Genomic DNA, 22,739 nt, shown 5'->3' with positions numbered 1-22,739 from the left:
GATCTCACCTGTTAGTATCCAACCCTGATAAACCCATAGGATCCCACCTGTTAGTATCCAATCCTGATAAACCATTAGGATCCCACCTGTTAGTATCCAACCCTGATAAACCCATAGGATCCCACCTGTTAGTATCCAACCCTGATAAACCCATAGGATCCCACCTGTTAGTATCCAACCCTGATAAACCCATAGGATCCCACCTGTTAGTATCCAACCCTGATAAACCCATAGGATCCCACCTGCAAGTATCCAACCCTGATTAACCAATAGGATCCCACCTTTTAGTACACAACCCTGATTAACCCATAGGATCCCATCTGTTAGTATCCAACCCTGATAAACCCATAGGATCCCACCTGTTAGTATCCAACCCTGATAAACCAATAGGATCCCACCTGTTAGTATCCAATCCTGATAAACCATTAGGATCCCACCTGTTAGTATCCAACCCTGATAAACCCATAGGATCCCACCTGTTAGTATCCAACCCTGATAAACCCATAGGATCCCACCTGTTAGTATCCAACCCTGATAAACCCATAGAATCCCACCTGTTAGTATCCAACCCTGATAAACCCATAGGATCCCACCTGTTAGTATCCAACCCTGATAAACCCATAGGATCCCACCTGCAAGTATCCAACCCTGATTAACCAATAGGATCCCACCTTTTAGTACACAACCCTGATTAACCCATAGGATCCCATCTGTTAGTATCCAACCCTGATAAACCCATAGGATCCCACCTGTTAGTATCCAACCCTGATAAACCCATAGGATCCCACCTGTTAGTATCCAACCCTGATAAACCCATAGGATCCCACCTGTTAGTATATAACCCTGATCAACCCATAGGATCCCACCTGTTAGTATCCAACCCTGATAAACCCATAGGATCCCACCTGTTAGTATCCAACCCTGATAAACCCATAGGATCCCACCTGCAAGTATCCAACCCTGATTAACCAATAGGATCCCACCTTTTAGTACACAACCCTGATAAACCCATAGGATCCCACCTGTTAGTATCCAACCCTGAGAAACCCATAGGATCCCACCTGTAAATATCCAACCCTGATAAACCCATAGGATCCCACCTGTAGTATCCAACCCTGATAAACCCATAGGATCCCACCTGTTAGTATCCAACCCTGATAAACCCATAGGATCTCACCTGTTAGTATCCAACCCTGATAAACCCATAGGATCCCACCTGTTAGTATCCAACCCTGATAAACCCATAGGATCTCACCTGTTAGTATCCAACCCTGATAAACCTATAGGATCCCACCTGTTAGTATCCAACCCTGATAAACCCATAGGATCCCACCTGTTAGTATCCAACCCTGATAAACCCATAGGATCCCACCTGTTAGTATCCAACCCTGATAAACCCATAGGATCCCACCTGTTAGTATCCAACCCTGATAAACCCATAGGATCCCACCTGTTAGTATCCAACCCTGATAAACCCATAGGATCCCACCTGTTAGTATCCAACCCTGATAAACCCATAGGATCCCACCTGTTAGTATCCAACCCTGATAAACCCATAGGATCTCACCTGTTAGTATCCAACCCTGATAAACCCATAGGATCCCATCTGTTAGTATCCAACCCTGATAAACCCATAGGATCCCACCTGTTAGTATCCAACCCTGATAAACCCATAGGATCCCACCTGTTAGTATATAACCCTGATAAACCCATAGGATCCCACCTGTTAGTATCCAACCCTGATAAACCCATAGGATCCCACCTGTAAGTATCCAACCCTGATAAACCCATAGGATCCCACCTGTTAGTATCCAACCCTGATAAACCCATAGGATCTCACCTGTTAGTATCCAACCCTGAGAAACCCATAGGATCCCACCTGTTAGTATCCAACCCTGATAAACCCATAGGATCCCACCTGTTAGTATCCAACCCTGATAAACCCATAGGATCTCACCTGTTAGTATCCAACCCTGATAAACCCATAGGATCCCACCTGTTAGTATCCAACCCTGATAAACCCATAGGATCTCACCTGTTAGTATCCAACCCTAATAACCTATAGGATCCCACCTGTTAGTATCCAACCCTGATAAACCCATAGGATCCCACCTGTTAGTATCCAACCCTGATAAACCCATAGGATCCCACCTGTTAGTATCCAACCCTGATAAACCCATAGGATCCCACCTGTTAGTATCCAACCCTGATAAACCCATAGGATCCCACCTGTTAGTATCCAACCCTGATAAACCCATAGGATCCCACCTGTTAGTATCCAACCCTGATAAACCCATAGGATCCCACCTGTTAGTATCCAACCCTGATAAACCCATAGGATCCCACCTGTTAGTATCCAACCCTGATAAACCCATAGGATCCCACCTGTTAGTATCCAACCCTGATAAACCCATAGGATCCCACCTGTTAGTATCCAACCCTGATAAACCCATAGGATCCCACCTGTTAGTATCCAACCCTGATAAACCCATAGGATCCCACCTGTTAGTATCCAACCCTGATAAACCCATAGGATCCCACCTGTTAGTATCCAACCCTGATAAACCCATAGGATCCCACCTGTTAGTATCCAACCCTGATAAACCCATAGGATCCCACCTGTTAGTATCCAACCCTGATAAACCCATAGGATCCCACCTGTTAGTATCCAACCCTGATAAACCCATAGGATCCCACCTGTTAGTATCCAACCCTGATAAACCCATAGGATCCCACCTGTTAGTATCCAACCCTGATAAACCCATAGGATCCCACCTCTTAGTATCCAACCCTGATAAACCCATAGGATCCCACTGTTAGTATCCAACCCTGATAAACCCATAGGATCCCACCTGTTAGTATCCAACCCTGATAAACCCATAGGATCCCACCTGTTAGTATCCAACCCTGATAAACCCATAGGATCTCACCTGTTAGTATCCAACCCTGATAAACCCATAGGATCCCACCTGTTAGTATCCAACCCTGATAAACCCATAGGATCCCACCTGTTAGTATCCAACCCTGATAAACCCATAGGATCCCACCTGTTAGTATCCAACCCTGATAAACCCATAGGATCCCACCTGTTAGTATCCAACCCTGATAAACCCATAGGATCCCACCTGTTAGTATCCAACCCTGATAAACCCATAGGATCCCACCTGTTAGTATCCAACCCTGATAAACCCATAGGATCCCACCTGTTAGTATCCAACCCTGATAAACCCATAGGATCCCATCCTGTTAGTATCCAACCCTGATAACCCATAGGATCCCACCTGTTAGTATCCAACCCCTGATAAACCCATAGGATCCCACCTGTTAGTATCCAACCCTGATAAACCCATAGGATCCCACCTGTTAGTATCCAACCCTGATAAACCCATAGGATCCCACCTGTTAGTATCCAACCCTGATAAACCCATAGATCCCACCTGTTAGTATCCAACCCTGATAAACCCATAGGATCCCACCTGTTAGTATCCAACCCTGATAAACCCATAAGATCCCACCTGTTAGTATCCAACCCTGATAAACCCATAGGATCCCACCTGTTAGTATCCAACCCTGATAAACCCATAGGATCCCACCTGTTAGTATCCAACCCTGATAAATCCATAGGATCCCACCTGTTAGTATCCAACCCTGATAAACCCATAGGATCCCACCTGTTAGTATCCAACCCTGATAAACCCATAGGATCCCACCTGTTAGTATCCAACCCTGATAAACCAATAGGATCCCACCTGTTAGTATCCAACCCTGATAAACCCATAGGATCCCACCTGTTAGTATCCAACCCTGATAAACCCATAGGATCCCACCTGTTAGTATCCAACCCTGATAAACCCATAGGATCTCACCTGTAAGTATCCAACCCTGATAGACCCATAGGATCTGTTATACTCTTCTATCGTGTTCCGTTAAAACTTACCAAACATTTTCTGCATGGCTGATATAAACCCTGTACTGTCAAATTGGATATCATCTTCATCATCATCTTCGCCTTCACTAAAACAAATCAACAGATTATGAGTTATAAAAACTGTTGTTAATGTACAACCTCTGTATCAAAGCATAAATGTTTATTCTATCAGGTACAATAAATTGGTTTATCAGTATACCATATTTCAATTGTCTCCACATTTCAATGTTGAAGAACCAGTGTACAAGGGCCTGTCTGTATGATAATGTTTTCAAGGAAATGTTTTCTTTAAAATTACATGATGTACTCACACAGGAATTTCTACTCCATCTACACCAGATATTTTCTCTACGAAAGCCTTCATGCTGTCAGCGACCTTGGAAAGGTCAATGGGATCCTTGCTGTCAGAAGACTTTTCAGTACTATTTGCACCAGCTTTCTTCCTCAATAACTCATCCAGGGTGTCTGGTGTCAAATTCAGCCATCCATCATCTGTAACCATAGCAACAAATTGTATGTATCCCTAATACCATAATTTGATATTAATAGCAAATAAGTATTAACAGTTACAGTAAATACTACAGGGTTTAGTGAACCAGTAACAAGTTAAACAGCATTTCCCTGAAAAGGTTGAGGATCAAATACATGTGAAATAGACAAAAGTTAAAAACACACTGTTCGTGGTCTACTGAGAGTCATAGGAAATCATAGTTATCAAGTCAAATTTGGTATTAGATTTTTAAAAGTAGGTCAAAGATCAGTGTCTAGGTCAGGTCGCCAAATGTAGTACCAATAGAAAGGTCTTGTCACAAAGAACACACATGTCAATTATGAAAGCCTTATCTCATACGGTTAACATACTGTGGTCAAGGTTTGAGAGGTGAAAGGTCATATTTATGGTCATCAGGTTCGCAAATGTAATACCAATGGAAAGGTCTTGCCACAAGGAACATGCATATCAACTACCTAAGCTGTATCCTCTTTAGTATTGACACAACACTATTTTATAAAAACTTTAACATGGCGGTCTATGGACAATGCTGACACAGGGGGGTTTAGCATTAGCTCCCCTGGACTTTAACCGGCAAGCTTAAAATTGAGTTTGGAAATCTAATTCATCATCAACAGACTATCAGAATGGGATTTTAAATTACTTATCCAGCATTATGATGTTTTAATACTTAAGATTTTAATAAATTCATTCAGTTTCACTTACCATCAGGAGGAGCTAAATCAGTTTCTGCTTTCCTCATAGCTTCTATATCAAACTGGACAGAATCTAACAGTTTGAGTATCTCACTTCCTAAGTTTCTATAACTTCCCTCACTGCAATAAACAATATTGTTTTATCAATGATCAGCTAAGGCATGTCAACATTACCAAACTTAACTACCATGTTCAACTTTGTAGAATGATGTCACAATAAACATTGTACAAGACGGTAGTTACATTTATACATTGTAAAAGGGAGTCCCATTTATACACTGTACAAGACGGTAGTTACATTTATACATTGTAAAAGGGAGTCCCATTTATACACTGTACAAGACGGTAGTTACATGTATACATTGTAAAAGGGAGTCCCATTTATACACTGTACAAGACGGTAGTTACATGTATACATTGTAAAAGGGAGTCCCATTTATACACTGTACAAGAAGGTAGTTACATTTATACATTGTAAAAGGGAGTCCCATTTATACACTGTACAATACGGTAGTTACATGTATACATTGTAAAAGGGAGTCACATTTATACACTGTACAAGAAGGTAGTTACATTTATACATTGTACAACAAGGTACATAAAGTTTCCTTTAAAACGTACAAGGGAGTCCCTTTTTAACATTGTACAACAAGATAGTCTCATTTATATAATGTGCATCAAGTTAGTCCCTGACCCATTTATAATTGTACAAGATAGTCCCTATTCTAAACATTGTGCAATAAGATAGTCTGATTTATACATTGTACAATAGGATAATCGCTACATTATACATTGTACAATAGGATAATTGCTAATTTATACATTGTGCAATAGGATAATCACTACTTTATATATTGTACAATAGGATAATCGCTAATTTATACATTGTACAATAGGATAATCACTACTTTATATATTGTACAATAGGATAATCGCTAATTTTTACATTGTACAATAGGATAATCGCTAATTTATACATTGTACAATAGGATAATCACTACTTTATATATAGTACAATAGGATAATCGCTAATTTATAAAACTTTAACATGGCAGTCTATGGACAATGCTGATACAGGGGTGTTTATACACAACACACCAAAACAGTATGAAAGTCAAAAATTTATTGAATGGAACCAATAACTTGTTCAGGCTCATATTAAATATTATCTAAAGGTTTTGGCTTTCTTAGGGGCTGCTCATTCTTACAACTAAATAACATCAACTAACAATATTACATAATAAATTTTTACTCGCTACTCAAAAGATACACCTAAACAATTAAGATACTAATTATACTATAGGGGCATGCAACCCCCAAGCTAGAGCGATCATAGCTTAGCTAGCTATGACTAATAGAGAGGAGAGAAACCTAGCTTGAGCGACCTCAAGCCACAGAGTAAGCAGTTGGTAGCTAAAAAGCAGGCAGTTCTGCTAAGACTGTTTCAGATGGGGCGACCCCCGAACTTGGGCGATCCCAAGCATATCATCTACATAAGAAATAAATACACAAAATATGATATAATGAATTGGGGGCAAGAAATTCCCCGAATTTAAAAGTGCTAATATCACGGCGTGATAAATTCATTACTGTGAGTGATATCCTCTAACTATTCCTTACTAAGAAGAGCAGCCCAAAATAAAAAAAAAATGTGACAGCTTGCATTGTAACAAAATAAAGCTTATAATTAACCAACACAGATGTACAAAAAGGTGCTGCGAGCCGGCTGCCCCAACCTGAATCAGGGAGGTAGGTTTATCCAATGCTCAGACCAGCTTGCCAGGTGTTGTCTCACCATGAGGCCTTACTTACCCCTAAACAAATGAGCCCGAAACAAGTAAAAAAGACATGTAATAAATATAAATATTATAAGTAAACACATATAATAAAAACAACATATACACATGAAAAGTACAGGCAATCAAAACAAAACAACAGTATATAAATATTAAAAGGTAATTATAATATAATATAAACAATTATACACAAACCACAGTAAAGAAAACTGCAAATTATCAAAGGTGGAGGTGGGGCGGATGGTGGATGATGAATAAAACACTGCTGCTACAAATAATCACGCTGCTTGAAAATGAATGCAGGTGGCGCTATCCCCTGACGTATTTCCATTGGTCAAGAACATCACGTGATCAAAGGCGCGAGGTTAGAAATAGATATTTACTAACATGAAGACTGTGACGGGGTTTTTAAATGTTGTGTACAAACAACTATTTAGTAAACAAAATATCATTTTATACACAACACACCAAAACAGTATGAAAGTCAAAAATTTATTGAATGGAACCAATAACTTGTTCAGGCTCATATTAAATATTATCTAAAGGTTTTGGCTTTCTTAGGGGCTGCTCATTCTTACAACTAAATAACATCAACTAACAATATTACATAATAAATTTTTACTCGCTACTCAAAAGATACACCTAAACAATTAAGATACTAATTATACTATAGGGGCATGCAACCCCCAAGCTAGAGCGATCATAGCTTAGCTAGCTATGACTAATAGAGAGGAGAGAAACCTAGCTTGAGCGACCTCAAGCCACAGAGTAAGCAGTTGGTAGCTAAAAAGCAGGCAGTTCTGCTAAGACTGTTTCAGATGGGGCGACCCCCGAGCTTGGGCGATCCCAAGCATATCATCTACATAAGAAATAAATACACAAAATATGATATAATGAATTGGGGGCAAGAAATTCCCCGAATTTAAAAGGCCAAATCGAAGAGGTTACAATAAAGTAACCGAATGAGAGCCCCCAGTGTATAGCATTAGCTCCCCTGGACTTTAACCGACAAGCTTAAAATTGAGTTTTGGAAATCTAATTCATCATCAATCCATAACAGACTATCAGAATCTGAAAGGGATTTAAAATTACTTATCCAGCATTATGATGTTTTAATACTTAAGATTTTAATAAATACATTCTGTTTCACTTACCATCTGGAGGAGCTAAATCAGTTTCTGCTTTCCTCATAGCTTCTATATCAAACTGGACAGAATCTAACAGTTTGAGTATCTCACCTCCTAAGTTTCTATAACTTCCCTCACTACAATAAACAATATTGTTTTATCAATGATCAGCTAAGGCATGTCAACATTACCAAACTTAACTACCATGTTCAACTTTGTAGAATGACGTCACAGTAAACATTGTACAAGACGGTAGTTACATTTATACATTGTAAAAGGGAGTCCCATTTATACACTGTACAAGACGGTAGTCCCATTTATACATTGTAAAAGGGAGTCCCATTTATACACTGTACAAGAAGGTAGTTACATTTATACATTGTAAAAGGGAGTCCCATTTATACACTGTACAAGAAGGTAGTTACATTTATACATTGTAAAAGGGAGTCCCATTTATACACTGTACAAGAAGGTAGTTACATTTATACATTGTAAAAGGGAGTCCCATTTATACACTGTACAAGAAGGTAGTTACATTTATACATTGTAAAAGGGAGTCCCATTTATACACTGTACAAGACGGTAGTCCCATTTATACATTGTAAAAGGGAGTCCCATTTATACACTGTACAAGAAGGTACATAAAGTTTCCTTTAAAACGTACAAGGGAGTCCCTTTTCAACATTGTACAACAAGACAGTCTCATTCATATAATGTGCATCAAGTTAGTTCCGGACCCATTTATAATTGTACAAGATATAGTCCCTATTCTAAACATTGTGCAATAAGATAGTCTGATTTATACATTGTACAATAGGATAATCGCTACATTATACATTGTACAATAGGATAATTGCTAATTTATACATTGTGCAATAGGATAATCACTACTTTATATATTGTACAATAGGATAATCGCTAATTTATACATTGTACAATAGGATAATCACTACTTTATATATTGTACAATAGGATAATCGCTAATTTATATATTGTACAATAGGATAATCGCTAATTTATACATTGTACAATAGGATAATCACTACTTTATATATAGTACAATAGGATAATCGCTAATTTATACTTTGTACAATAGGATAATCGCTAATTTATACATTGTACAATAGGATAATCACTACATTATACATTGTACACCAAGGAAGTTATAATTATACATTGTACAACAAGTTCCATTATATACACATAGCTACATGTACTTGATACTTGTAGTACTTGTATTTTCAGAAAGACATCAAAAATTTGCAGGATTCACATTCTAAAATAATAATAATTTGCTCATCAGCAATTTGGTTAAGTGTAACTTTTACGGGAATTAACTTTACGATTACATGATAACATTTCTATGATATTAAAAGTTGTTTGTGTGTAGTAAATTAGGGAACACATACATAAATGGACTTTAATATTCTTTGTAAGACAAAGTTTTGCGAGGATATAAATATCAGCAATGATAATGTAGTAAAAATTATCATCTGTGAAAGTGAAACAATTTAGCTAGAATTATACATACACAAATGAACTAAGGCTAAACCATCCTGGTACCCATACCTGAAAAAGGAGTACTTCAGATGTACCTTATATAGCTGCCTGTAGTGTATCTAATGTTACACCGCATATACAACCATAGCTTACCTCAGATTTACCTCAAAGTTATACATGTAACATATACACCCATAGCTTTCCTCAGATTTACCTCAAAGTTATACAGGTATCATATACACCCATAGCTTTCCTCAGATTTACCTCAAAGTTACACATGTACAGGTATCATATACAACCATAACTTACCTCAGATTTACCTCAAAGTTACACAGGTATTATATACACCCATAACTTACCTCAGATTTACCTCAAAGTTACACATGTACAGGTATCATATACAACCATAACTTACCTCAGATTTACCTCAAAGTTACACATGTACAGGTATCATATACAACCATAACTTACCTCAGATTTACCTCAAAGTTACACAGGTATCATATACACCCATAACTTACCTCAGATTTACCTCAGTTATACAGGTATCATATACACCCATAGCTTACCTCAGATTTACCTCAAAGTTACACAGGTATCATATACATCCATAACTTACCTCAGATTTACCTCAAAGTTAAATGCACCATTTTAACCCATTGCTCACCTCAGATCTGTCTTTAACTGGTCTGTGTAGAACTGCCTGGCATCACTTAGTAACTGTTTGTAAAGCTTGGATCCCTCTATTTCCCCCTTAAACACAAAAGGTCAGAATTGCACCTAGCTGTAACACTAAAACTCGTGATAATTCACAGCTGTGGAGCTTCAAATATCAAAATTCAAGATTGCAACCTATTTGCCTGTTTTTTTCTGATCAGTCTCAAAATTGATCATGCTAGTTATTTGATTATATGAATTTTGAGAAATTGGACTCTTTTTGGCCCCGCCCCGCAGGTCCCTTGGGGGTGGGGACTATATAGTTCACAATTTTGGTTGACCTTAAGCCATTGAAGCATCCAGCCATATTTCATTGAATTTGGTTCAGCAGTTTGGAGAAAAAGTTGAAAATGTAAATTGTTTACAAACACCTTGGTGACCTAAAAATGTAAATGGAAACTTTATCTATTTTACAACAATTGTTAAACAAGTTATATCAACTTATATCAATCACTCTTGTCTGCCTGGATGGAAGCGTGTGAGGGTCTTACTGAGGGAGAAAATGAAAGTACCGGAAAAAACCCACATGGTCAGGCAGGTGACAGCATACTTTTTTACGTCCAACAGGGGAAATCAATCTTGGCTGCCTTGGTGAAGGGGAAGTGTGCTACCACTGTGCCACCCGGCCATTGATTTATACAACACTGAGTCCTCTTTACCCAGTAATGCTCTAAATTTGGACAAAATGTCATCTTATATATTATATGAGGAAGCATTTCAAAGGTTTGCATCATTTTCCCCTTTTGCCCCAAGGATGCCCAGACCCTCAGTTTTCTACATCGCTGAGTCTCTCTCACCTTCAGGCCAGTTGGACAAAGTCATTTTAGTCCTTAGGGGTACTTATCCTCTCCTTTTATAAACTCTTTACAAACATATTCTTTAATCTGATCTAGGCAAAACCCTGTTGTTCGAAAAGAAGGAGGAGGATTTAAAAAATTTGCTAAATTACACCCTTTGGGCTTGACTCAAATAATCGCTGGTTTCTAATCAATGAATAACTATAATATAAGTTCGACAAATAGGGCTGTCATTAGAAAGGTATCTGGTGTCCAAGAATCCATCATAATATGTCAGGTCAAATATTGGTCAGTGGTGAACAAACAACAGAACCTTATTCAGCAGCTTGGGGCCTGTATCTAGCTAGTGTTACTTATACCTCAACTCTCTGACAGCAAAACTAGACAACAACCTCTATTGTAAACAGATATATACACTGCTCTGCCTGCTAGACAAGGACAAATTACTCTATTAATTTCAACAGTGTTATTATTATATTTTGCTAGAGAAATCTCATTGGATAGAAACTTCCACAATTACTGCAGCAATGACACTGGAAATTTTATATTATCACTTATATGTGTAGGGATGTATATACATGTATATCAGAATAGTGTTTTTTTTAATTTGCCACATTGAATGTATAAAAACACTACAAGGTATAATTAACATAACACTACAATGTATAACAAGCATTAATTATAACAGCCTGTTACAGAAGTCCCTGATGAAACTACCCCAACAGTTTATAATGAAGTTTAAAGAAAACACATTATTGTTCCTTAAGTCATAATACTTTTATACATATTTCATCGAAATTGAACATCAAAATATCCAACAATCAGAAGATAACAGAATGGCCATTTTGATTCTAAATCCAGGAATGGAAGTCAAAACTGTATTTGTAGTTTCATGAAACACTTACATACCAAATTTCATCAAAATCAGACAATATCTACATTTCTGGTCAATTAAAGGCTTCAATTTCATTACCATGGCAACCAAACTTTTGAAACTGTTGCCACCATATTTAGCATACCTTAAAACCCATGTGTACCAATTTTGGCCATACATAACATACATCATCTAAATTTTGACAAATCAGAGACCTACCATTCCATTACCATGGTAACCAGGCTATCTGAAACTGTTGCCATTATTTAGGGATTCTTAAATAAGAGATCCCAGAGGAATCTTTGTGCCCACCAATGAATGATCCATATCAGTCAAATGAAAGACTGGTCTTTTCCCTTCTTTCACTCTTCATTCGAAACATTTAATAACTTTATATAACACTATATAGCAGGAGCAACCCTGCAATTGTCAAAATGATGGCCATAATCTTTGTCATCCATTTCATTCTTTGAATCAAACTTGGAAGCACAACTCTCTACATTCATATTTGAGAAAGACCCATAACAGCCATTTAGTACTTTAAGAAATTGTTACAAGAATGCAGTTTCAATTGTCAAATTTCAAGATGGCTGCCTATTGGTCATGTTGCTGTCAGGTTGGTCCTATACAGGGATATGCATAAATAGGGACCAAGGGGAACCTATATATGAAATGTAAGAACTAGTGGTAACAAACATCCATTGTTAAAATCCAAGATGGCTGCCTGTCAGCCATGTTGTTCCCTGATCAGTCCCAAAATGCAATATGCACAACTAGAGACCAAGGGAAATCCCTTCAGTACCTTTTGAAAACTACCAATAACAATCTTTAATTGTCAAAATCAGCCTATCAGCCATTTTGTTTTCCAATCAAAATCAAAATGTTGTAACAATGTATTTCACTACAATGTATGACTAATAGAACAATGTATTTCACTACAATGTATGATTAATAGAACAATGTATGACACTATATTGTATGACATATAAAAATGCATAATACTACAATGTATAATACTACAATTTATGACATATAACAATGTATAATACTACAATGTATGACTAGTATAACAATGTACATAACTACAATGTATGACTAACATATGTATAATTCTAAAATTTATTACTATCATAGCAAATGTTAAGATGTCTACTATAGTAATGTAAAACCAATTTAGAAATGACCTTTGGAATATCAGTTATTCTGATTTTCTTTCAGTATTAAAATGAAAATAACAAAATCTATAAGGCATAAAGTTTCATCTTGAGTCTGTCATTATATATTACAAATCAATCTACAGATGGCTGATCAGATTAACAATTATATTCCGGATACAAAGCTGATAATTTCCAATTTAATAGAAAATTATTGAAAAAATCAATTGGGATTGGAGTGATTATTGTAGAGAATGGGATCTGGCATGGCGTAAGTAACCACATGGGACAGTCAATAATGGACTGCATGGTTTTCTTACGACCGTACACATTATTACATCTCACATCACGCAAGCTAATAAATCACATAGGGAAATTTAAGAGAAATCAATATAGAGTTGTGAAACTAATAACATCAAAACAAATCAAGTTAGAGCAGAGTCAAAGATAGAGTGGGATATCAAAAACCTTTATGTGAGGCAATAGTCAGTGGGGTAGACTACATGTGAGGGTATAACCAGGCTGTAGTCAGTGGGGTAGACTATATGTGAGGGTATAACCAGGCAATAGTCAGTGGGGTAGACTATATGTGAGGTAACAACCAGGCTGTAGTCAGTGTGGTAGGATATCACCATATGTGAGGTAACAACCAGGCTGTAGTCAGTGTGGTAGGATATCACTATATGTGAGGTTACATATCACTATATGTGAGGTTACAACCAGGCTGTAGCCAGTGTGGTAGGATATCACTATATGTGAGGTTACATATCACTATATGTGAGGTTACATATCACTATATGTGTAGTAACAACCAGGCTGTAGTCAGTGTGGTAGTTTATCACTATATGTGAGGTTACAACCAGGCTGTAGTCAGTGTGGTAGGTTATCACTATATATGAGGTTACAACCAGGCTGTAGTCAGTGTGGTAGGATATCACTATATGTGAGGTTACAACCAGGCTGTAGTCAGTGTGGTAGGATATCACTATATGTGAGGTTACAACCAGGCTGTAGTCAGTGTGGTAGGATATCACTATATGTGAGGTAACAACCAGGCTGTAGTCAGTGTGGTAGGATATAACTATATGTGAGGTTACAACCAGGCTGTAGTCAGTGTGGTAGGATATCACTATATGTGAGGTAACAACCAGGCTGTAGCCAGTGTGGTAGGATATCACTATATGTGAGGTAACAACCAGGCTGTAGTCAGTGTGGTAGGATATCACTATATGTGAGGTAACAACCAGGCTGTAGTCAGTGTGGTAGTTTATCACTATATGTGAGGTTACAACCAGGCTGTAGTCAGTGTGGTAGGATATCACTATATATGAGGTTACAACCAGGCTGTAGTCAGTGTGGTAGGATATCACTATATGTGAGGTTACAACCAGGCTGTAGTCAGTGTGGTAGGATATCACTATATGTGAGGTTACAACCAGGCTGTAGCCAGTGTGGTAGGATATCACTATATGTGAGGTTACAACCAGGCTGTAGCCAGTGTGGTAGGATATCACTATATGTGAGGTTACAACCAGGCTGTAGTCAGTGGGGTAGGATATCACTATATGTGAGGGTATAACCAGGCTGTAGTCAGTGTGGTAGGTTATCACTATATGTGAGGTAACAACCAGGCTGTAGTCAGTGTGGTAGGTTATCACTATATGTGAGGTTACAACCAGGCTGTAGTCAGTGTGGTAGGATATCACTATATGTGAGGTTACATATCACTATATGTGAGGTTACATATCACTATATGTGAAGTAACAACCAGGCTGTAGTCAGTGTGGTAGTTTATCACTATATGTGAGGTTACAACCAGGCTGTAGTCAGTGTGGTAGGTTATCACTATATATGAGGTTACAACCAGGCTGTAGTCAGTGTGGTAGGATATCACTATATATGAGGTTACAACCAGGCTGTAGTCAGTGTGGTAGGATATCACTATATGTGAGGTTACAACCAGGCTGTAGTCAGTGTGGTAGTTTATCACCATATGTGAGGTAACAACCAGGCTGTAGTCAGTGTGGTAGGATATCACTATATGTGAGGTTACAACCAGGCTGTAGTCAGTGTGGTAGGATATCACTATATGTGAGGTTACAACCAGGCTGTAGTCAGTGTGGTAGGATATCACTATATGTGAGGTTACAACCAGGCTGTAGTCAGTGTGGTAGGATATCACTATATGGGAGGATACAACCAGGCTGTAGCCAGTGTGGTAGGATATCACTATATGTGAGGTTACATATCACTATATGTGTAGTAACAACCAGGCTGTAGTCAGTGTGGTAGTTTATCACTATATGTGAGGTTACAACCAGGCTGTAGTCAGTGTGGTAGGTTATCACTATATATGAGGTTACAACCAGGCTGTAGTCAGTGTGGTAGGATATCACTATATGTGAGGTTACAACCAGGCTGTAGTCAGTGTGGTAGGATATCACTATATGTGAGGTTACAACCAGGCTGTAGTCAGTGGGGTAGACTACATGTGAGGGTATAACCAGGCTGTAGTCAGTGTGGTAGGATATCACTATATGTGAGGGTATAACCAGGCTGTAGTCAGTGTGGTAGGATATCACTATATGTGAGGTAACAACCAGGCTGTAGTCAGTGTGGTAGGATATCACCATATGTGAGGTAACAACCAGGCTGTAGTCAGTGTGGTAGGATATCACTATATGTGAGGTAACAACCAGGCTGTAGCCAGTGTGGTAGGATATCACTATATGTGAGGTTACAACCAGGCTGTAGTCATTGTGGTAGGATATCACTATATGTGAGGTTACAACCAGGCTGTAGTCAGTGTGGTAGGTTATCACTATATGTGAGGTAACAACCAGGCTGTAGTCAGTGTGGTAGGATATCACTATATGTGAGGTTACAACCAGGCTGTAATCAGTGTGGTAGGTTATCACTATATGTGAGGTTACAACCAGGCTGTAGTCATTGTGGTAGGATATCACTATATGTGAGGTTACAACCAGGCTGTAATCAGTGTGGTAGGTTATCACTATATGTGAGGTTACAACCAGGCTGTAGTCAGTGTGGTAGGATATCACTATATGTGAGGTAACAACCAGGCTGTAGTCAGTGTGGTAGGATATCACTATATGTGAGGTTACAACCAGGCTGTAGCCAGTGTGGTAGGATATCACCATATGTGAGGTAACAACCAGGCTGTAGTCAGTGTGGTAGGTTATCACTATATGTCAGGTTACAACCAGGCTGTAGTCAGAGTGGTAGGATATCACTATATGTGAGGTAACAACCAGGCTGTAGTCAGTGTGGTAGGATATCACTATATGTGAGGTAACAACCAGGCTGTAGTCAGTGTGGTAGGATATCACTATATGTGAGGTAACAACCAGGCTGTAGCCAGTGTGGTAGAATATCACTATATGTGAGGGTATAACCAGGCTGTAGTCAGTGTAGTAGGATATCACTATATGTGAGGGTACAACCAGGCTGTAGCCAGTGGGGTAGGTTATCACTATATGTGAGGTTACAACCAGGCTGTAGTCAGTGTGGTAGGTTATCACTATATGTGAGGTTACAACCAGGCTGTAGTCAGTGTGGTAAGATATCACTATATGTGAGGTAACAACCAGGCTGTAGTCAGTGGGGTAGGATAGTTCTGTATGGGGCGTGTGGTCAGATAGATTGATCTTATTTAGATAAATTCACTGATTAGGACCAAATCTGCTGAAGGGGAAATGTTGTATCAACAAGAGGCCCATGGGCCTTAACGGTCACCTGAGATTAGAAATATTTCAGTTTATTTAATTGACCCTTTTTGCCCCCCCCCCCCCCCCTATCAGCCCCTAGGGGTCAGTCAGGGCCAACATATGCATATTATCAAACTTTCATTTCATGCTGAAAATGTTAACCAGAATGAATTTCAATAGAAATCAAAACAAATCAGTCAAAAATGTGATTTCCTTATATAAACTATAGTAAAATTTACCCCCTCCCCAGGGGCAAACTTGTGACCCCAGGGTCATGAAATTTAAAATTTCAATAAAGAACCATAAGACCCTTCAAACTATAAAGAGTATTTGATTCCACCTTATTTCAGTCTTGAGAAGAAGATTTTTGAAATTTCAGTCAATTTGGCCCTTTTAAGCCCTGCCCATCAGCCCCGGGGGGTCAGTCAGGGCCAACATGTGCATGCCATCAAACTGTCATCCCATGCTGACAATGGTTACAAAATTAGAATGAATTCCAATAGAAATAAAACAAATAAAAGTCAAAAATGTTATTTCCCTATATAAACTATAGTAAAGTTTAGCCCCGCCCCAGGGGCAAACTTGAGACCCCAGGGTCATGAAATTCACAATTTTGGTAAAGAACCTTCAAACCCAGCCATCTATGAAGTGTATTTGATTCTATCATACCTGAGAGTAGAGAAGAAGATTTGTGAAATTTCAGTCAATTTGGCCCTTTTTAGCCCCGCCCATCAGCCCCTGGGGGTCAGTCAGGGCCAACAGTTATATGCCATCAAACTGTCATCCCATGCTGACAATGTTTACAAAATTAGAAGGAATTCCAATAGAAATAAAATAAATTAAAGTCAAAAATGTGATTTCCCTATATAAACTTTAGTAAAGTTTAGCCCCTCCCCAGGGGCAAACGTGAAACCCCTGGGTCATGAAATTTACAATTTTGGTAGAGCACCTTAAGACCCTTCCATCTATGAAGAGTGTTTGATTCCAGCATATCTGAGAGTAGAGAAGAAGATTTTTGAAGTTTTAGTCAATTTGACCCTTTTTGGCCCTGCCCCTAAGGCCCCTGGGGGGTGGGGACCATATAATTTACAATTTTGGTTGACCTTTAGCCATAGAAGCTTCCTGCCAAATTTCATAGAATTTGGTTTGTGGGTTTTGGAGAAGAAGTCGAAAATGTAAATTGTTTACAGACGGACGACGGACGACGGACGACGCACGGCGACGGACAAAAGGGGATTAGAATAGGTCACTTGAGACTCAGGTGACCTAAAAAGTGCAATGAAAAGATTTATCAAAATAAAAGATAAAACATTCTATTTTTGACAAATGAGCTGGAGAAAGTGGGATTGATAGAAAATAACCCTATTGTACATCTTCATATCATAATGAATGTCCACGTAAAAAATATCAGAAATGTTGACCTCTTGGACTCAGGTACACTCTGATACAAGTCCCAAGCTACAACAATGATTCAGATGAAATTCAACACCATTATGATGGCAGGACCACTGTAAATCAATCATTACATACTGTACTTTGGGATATTTTGGATGTGGTTATATTTTTTATTTTTTTTTGCACCTGGGGTGAATGAGCCCAAATTAAACACATCAAAATTTCACAAAAAAAACATCAGAACAATATCCAATTTTAGCAACCATCTTTTAGTTCATTTACTACAAACCTATTACTTACTTCTATTACATATGTAGCCATGTTGATGTGTGTTGGAATATTGTTTCTTAATAAAATGCTTCAATAAAGTTATGTTTCCATCTAAATGTGTCATAAAAGTCATGTTGCTTTCATATTCATTGCTCAATGCTGTTTTAGTTGTATTCAAGGTTAAATCGCATCTCCATCGATCGATTAACATTGTATAAGGTAAGTATCGCTCTGATCTTTTTTCCCGTGCAACCATGCAGACAAAATACAGAAGGCTTATACTGATATGTTCTCAGTAAATACCTATTTAAACAAAGGCTATACCTCAAGTAGGCAATCAAACCTGTTACTTAGCCACAAAGCTTTCAATATCTGTGTAGGTGCCCATGCGACATGGCTTCTAAATCTGTCTGAACTATTTTCAAACCTGTGACAAATGCCATTTAACTTGAAATGTGGAAACAAGAACAGTACGTTTCTGTAATGATGAACTTTCTAATGAATAAATCTAAGGAAAAACTACATCCAGTATACTATATGTTACAGTTGCATCAGGGTTAATGAGACGCTTTGTTTTCGTAAGGATCTGGAATTGGAAATCGATATGTAGCCTATCTCAGCAATAAACATTTCAATTACATAACTACATGTAAGCGCCAAAATTTGACACACATGCTGGTAAATGTCAAAATTTGACACACTAATATTTAACCATCATGGAATCTTGGGTCATCTATTCATAAAAGCCTGAGAATTGTTGCTGTTTCAGCTTGGTGACTTACCCTGAAGAAACCACGCTCTGTGAGAGATTGTAGGTATCGGTTCCACCGTACATCACTGTCCTCAGGACTACGTTTGACGTTGCCTTCTTTAGTTCGGTTAGAAGAGCACCTTGCACACAGAATCTCAAAGCCATGGGCCTGGAAATATACACATCATTAATTTAGTATATTTATATATAACAGTTCGCATAGGTTTGTTTATTTAGAATAAAAAGTTACTGGGGTGGTACAGTAAAAGAAAAACCTGTGTAATCTATTGGTTTAATCATCGCCCACATATACTGGAAGATAAACCCCTGTGAATACAAATATCATTGTATAATATACTACAATACAACAGACAGTCGGTAAATCTTGTCTGATTAATATACTCAGAAGAAACACATCCACCGACTTCACAAAAAATAAGCAAAATTTATACAGAAAACGTACCAGCTTCATGCCTAGATCATGTGCTTTGTACTTGGGATTGAGAGTACTAGGTAAGACCCAGCCACTGCGCTTGTCTGGCTGAAATTTCTGCTGCATCAGCTGAGCATACAGACATCGTGTGAACTTCACCTGTGAAAGGTCAAACATGAATGTTAAACAGGTCCCAATGGTCATGATGCCTCGTTACATCCAACACGCTACAATTTCTAATATTCAAATATATTTCAGCTGTGTATGTTTTCCCTTACCGAGCGTAACCTGGTTGACAGTGTACAGTAGGTTTTTGTTGCAATGAAATTTTACGTTTCGTAAATCTGTACAAAAAATATGAAGTCCAATTTGTAGATTATCTACAGCAATGTCAATGCAACTAATAAAGTGAATACAGATTTACATAAATAAAGCCCAACATCTATAAACCCTCCAAAATAGATGATTTTAACCTTTGACATCATAACTTTGACCAATGACTACCAAAATATAACATTTTATGCAGGTATGAAACCTTGTTCTGTCTATACTCACCCTTGAGATCACTCTTGTCCCTGGTCGAAAGTATTGCATAGTTCGACATGACTGAAATAACCAGATATATGAAAGGTAAATGAATATGTATGGGAAAGTTGATATGTGTTATAAATACAACAATCTGGTTCTTTTCATGATTGTGCTGCCATACCAAGAGAAATCTGAATATGTAACCCTCAAAGGAATACACATGTACTGCTAATTACTAAGAGAACTAATTATGTCCTCTCTGGTTTGTTTTCAAAAATGTTCACAAATTTGATCTTATTTGTCAAAGGTGACAAATCATTTGTAAAGGTAGCGAGAACCAAAAACACTACCTGGTAAAATAATGACCAGTAAATCCTAGATCAAATCATTTTCTCGTCACCATTTCTAATAGAACATTCTGACAACACTTACCCGAAGGTCGATAGGATCTCTGTAGTAGAAAGCTTACCCGAAGGTCGATAGGATCTCTGTAGTAGAAAGCTAACACCCCGGAGGAAACCAAATGGGGTCTTTTTTCCAAGATAGCTGCCAGGTTGGCAGGGATGTAGCAGTGTGCATAGTGAACGTTTTCTTTGGTTTTAGCTGGAAACCTATTAAATGAAGTTAATTAATGACATCATCAGCTTAAAGGTGTGATAAATAATAAAGTAAAAAGTACACAACTTTCAGAGCAATCAGAATTAGTGAGCTCCACATTACATGTCACTAGAGTAATCAGAATTAGTGAGCTCCACACCGCATGTCACTAGAGTACTCACAATTAGTGAGCTCCACACTACATGTCACTAGAGTACTCACAATTAGTGAGCTCCACATTACATGTCACTAGAGTAATCAGAATTAGTGAGCTCCCCACTAAATGTCATTAGAGTAATCAGAATTAGTGAGCTCCACACTACATGTCACTAATCAGAATTAGTGAGCTCAACACTACATGTCACTAATCAGAATTAATGAGCTCCACATTACATGTCACTAGAGTAATCAGAATTAGTGAGCTCCACACTACATGTCACTAGAGTAATCAGAATTAGTGAGCTCCATATTACATGTCACTAGAGTAATCAGAATGAGTGAGCTCCCCACTAAATGTCATTAGAGTAATCAGAATTAGTGAGCTCCACACTACATGTCACTAATCAGAATTAGTGAGCTCCCCACTAAATGTCACTAATCAGAATTAATGAGCTCCACATTACATGTCACTAGAGTAATCAGAATTAGTGAGCTCCCCACTAAATGTCATTAGAGTAATCAGAATTAGTGAGCTCCACACTTCATGTCACTAGAGTAATCAGAATTAGTGAGCTCCACACTTCATGTCACTAGATCTAGAGTAATCAGAATTAATGAGCTCCACACTACATGTCACTAGAGTAATCAGAATTAATGAGCTCCACACTACATGTCACTAGAGTAATCAGAATTAGTGAGCTCCACACTTCATGTCACTAATCAGAATTAGTGAGCTCCACACTACATGTCACTTATCAGAATTAGTGAGCTCCACACTACATGTCACTAATCAGAATTAGTGAGCTCCACACTACATGTCACTAGAGTAATCAGAATTAGTGAGCTCCACACTACATGTCACTAGAGTAATCAGAATTAGTGAGCTCCACACTACATGTCACTAGATCTAGAGTAATCAGAATTAGTGAGCTCAACACTTCATGTCACTAGAGTAATCATAATTATAGTGAGCTCCACATTACATGTCACTAATCAGAATTAGTGAGCTCCTAACTACATGTCACTAGAGGAATCAGAATTAGTGAGCTCCACATTACATGTCACTAATCAGAATTAGTGAGCTCCACACTATATGTCACTAATCAGAATTAGTGAGCTTCACATTACATGTCACTAGATCTAGAGTAATCAGAATTAGTGAGCTCCACACTACATGTCACTAGAGTAATCAGAATTAGTGAGCTCCACACTACATGTCACTAGAGTAATCAGAATTAGTGAGCTCCACACTACATGTCACTAATCAGAATTAGTGAGCTCCACATTACATGTCACTAGTGTAATCAGAATTAGTGAGCTCCACATTACATGTCACTAGTGTAATCAGAATTAGTGAGCTCCACATTACATGTCACTAGAGTAATCAGAATTATTGAGCTCAACACTTCATGTCACTAGAGTAATCATAATTAGTGAGCTCAACACTACATGTGACTTATAAGAATTAGTGAGCTCCACAATTCATGTGACTAATCAGAATTAGTGAGCTCCACACTACATGTCACTAGAGTACGCACAATTAGTGAGCTCCACACTACATGTCACTAGAGCAATCAGAATTAGTGAGCTCCACACTACATGTCACTAGAGTAATCAGAATAAGTGAGCTCCACACTACATGTCACTAGAGTAATCAGAATTAGTAAGCTCCAAACTACATGTATGTCACTGGAATCTAACAGGGATATCTTAATCTAACCTTTCCTAAGATATAATGTGAAGGGTCTGACACTGGTAGAGAGGCTGATCTGGATTTTT

General features: G+C 38.2%; 1 protein-coding gene across 4 annotated transcripts in view; it reads right to left on the bottom strand.

Moving 5' to 3' along the window:
- Positions 1-22,739, bottom strand: part of LOC117329436 (protein ecdysoneless homolog) — a 43,600-nt gene that overhangs the window by 8,180 nt on the left and 12,681 nt on the right. For 3 of the 4 annotated variants that reach the window (XR_004533198.1, XR_004533199.1, XM_033887378.1), the window contains exons 5-12: positions 20,674-20,815; positions 20,232-20,282; positions 19,707-19,835; positions 19,275-19,412; positions 10,225-10,310; positions 5,145-5,254; positions 4,240-4,420; positions 3,938-4,014 (exon numbers count right to left, since the gene is read on the bottom strand). Coding sequence is in view for 2 of the 4 variants with exons in the window: in XM_033887378.1 (XP_033743269.1) it covers positions 3,938-4,014; positions 4,240-4,420; positions 5,145-5,254; positions 10,225-10,310; positions 19,275-19,412; positions 19,707-19,835; positions 20,232-20,282; positions 20,674-20,815 (914 nt within the window). In the remaining 2 variants the exon portion in view is untranslated. Of the gene's footprint in view, positions 1-3,937; positions 4,015-4,239; positions 4,421-5,144; positions 5,255-8,084; positions 8,195-10,224; positions 10,311-19,274; positions 19,413-19,706; positions 19,836-20,231; positions 20,283-20,673; positions 20,816-22,739 lie in introns of all 4 variants that reach the window. The other variant, XM_033887395.1, reaches the window with a different exon arrangement.

Source organism: Pecten maximus, chromosome 1 (genome assembly GCF_902652985.1).
Source record: "Pecten maximus chromosome 1, xPecMax1.1, whole genome shotgun sequence".
NCBI classification, from domain to species: Eukaryota; Metazoa; Mollusca; class Bivalvia; order Pectinida; family Pectinidae; genus Pecten; species Pecten maximus.
Note: the sequence above shows the minus strand (reverse complement) of the source record. Positions and strands in the feature narration are given on the sequence as shown.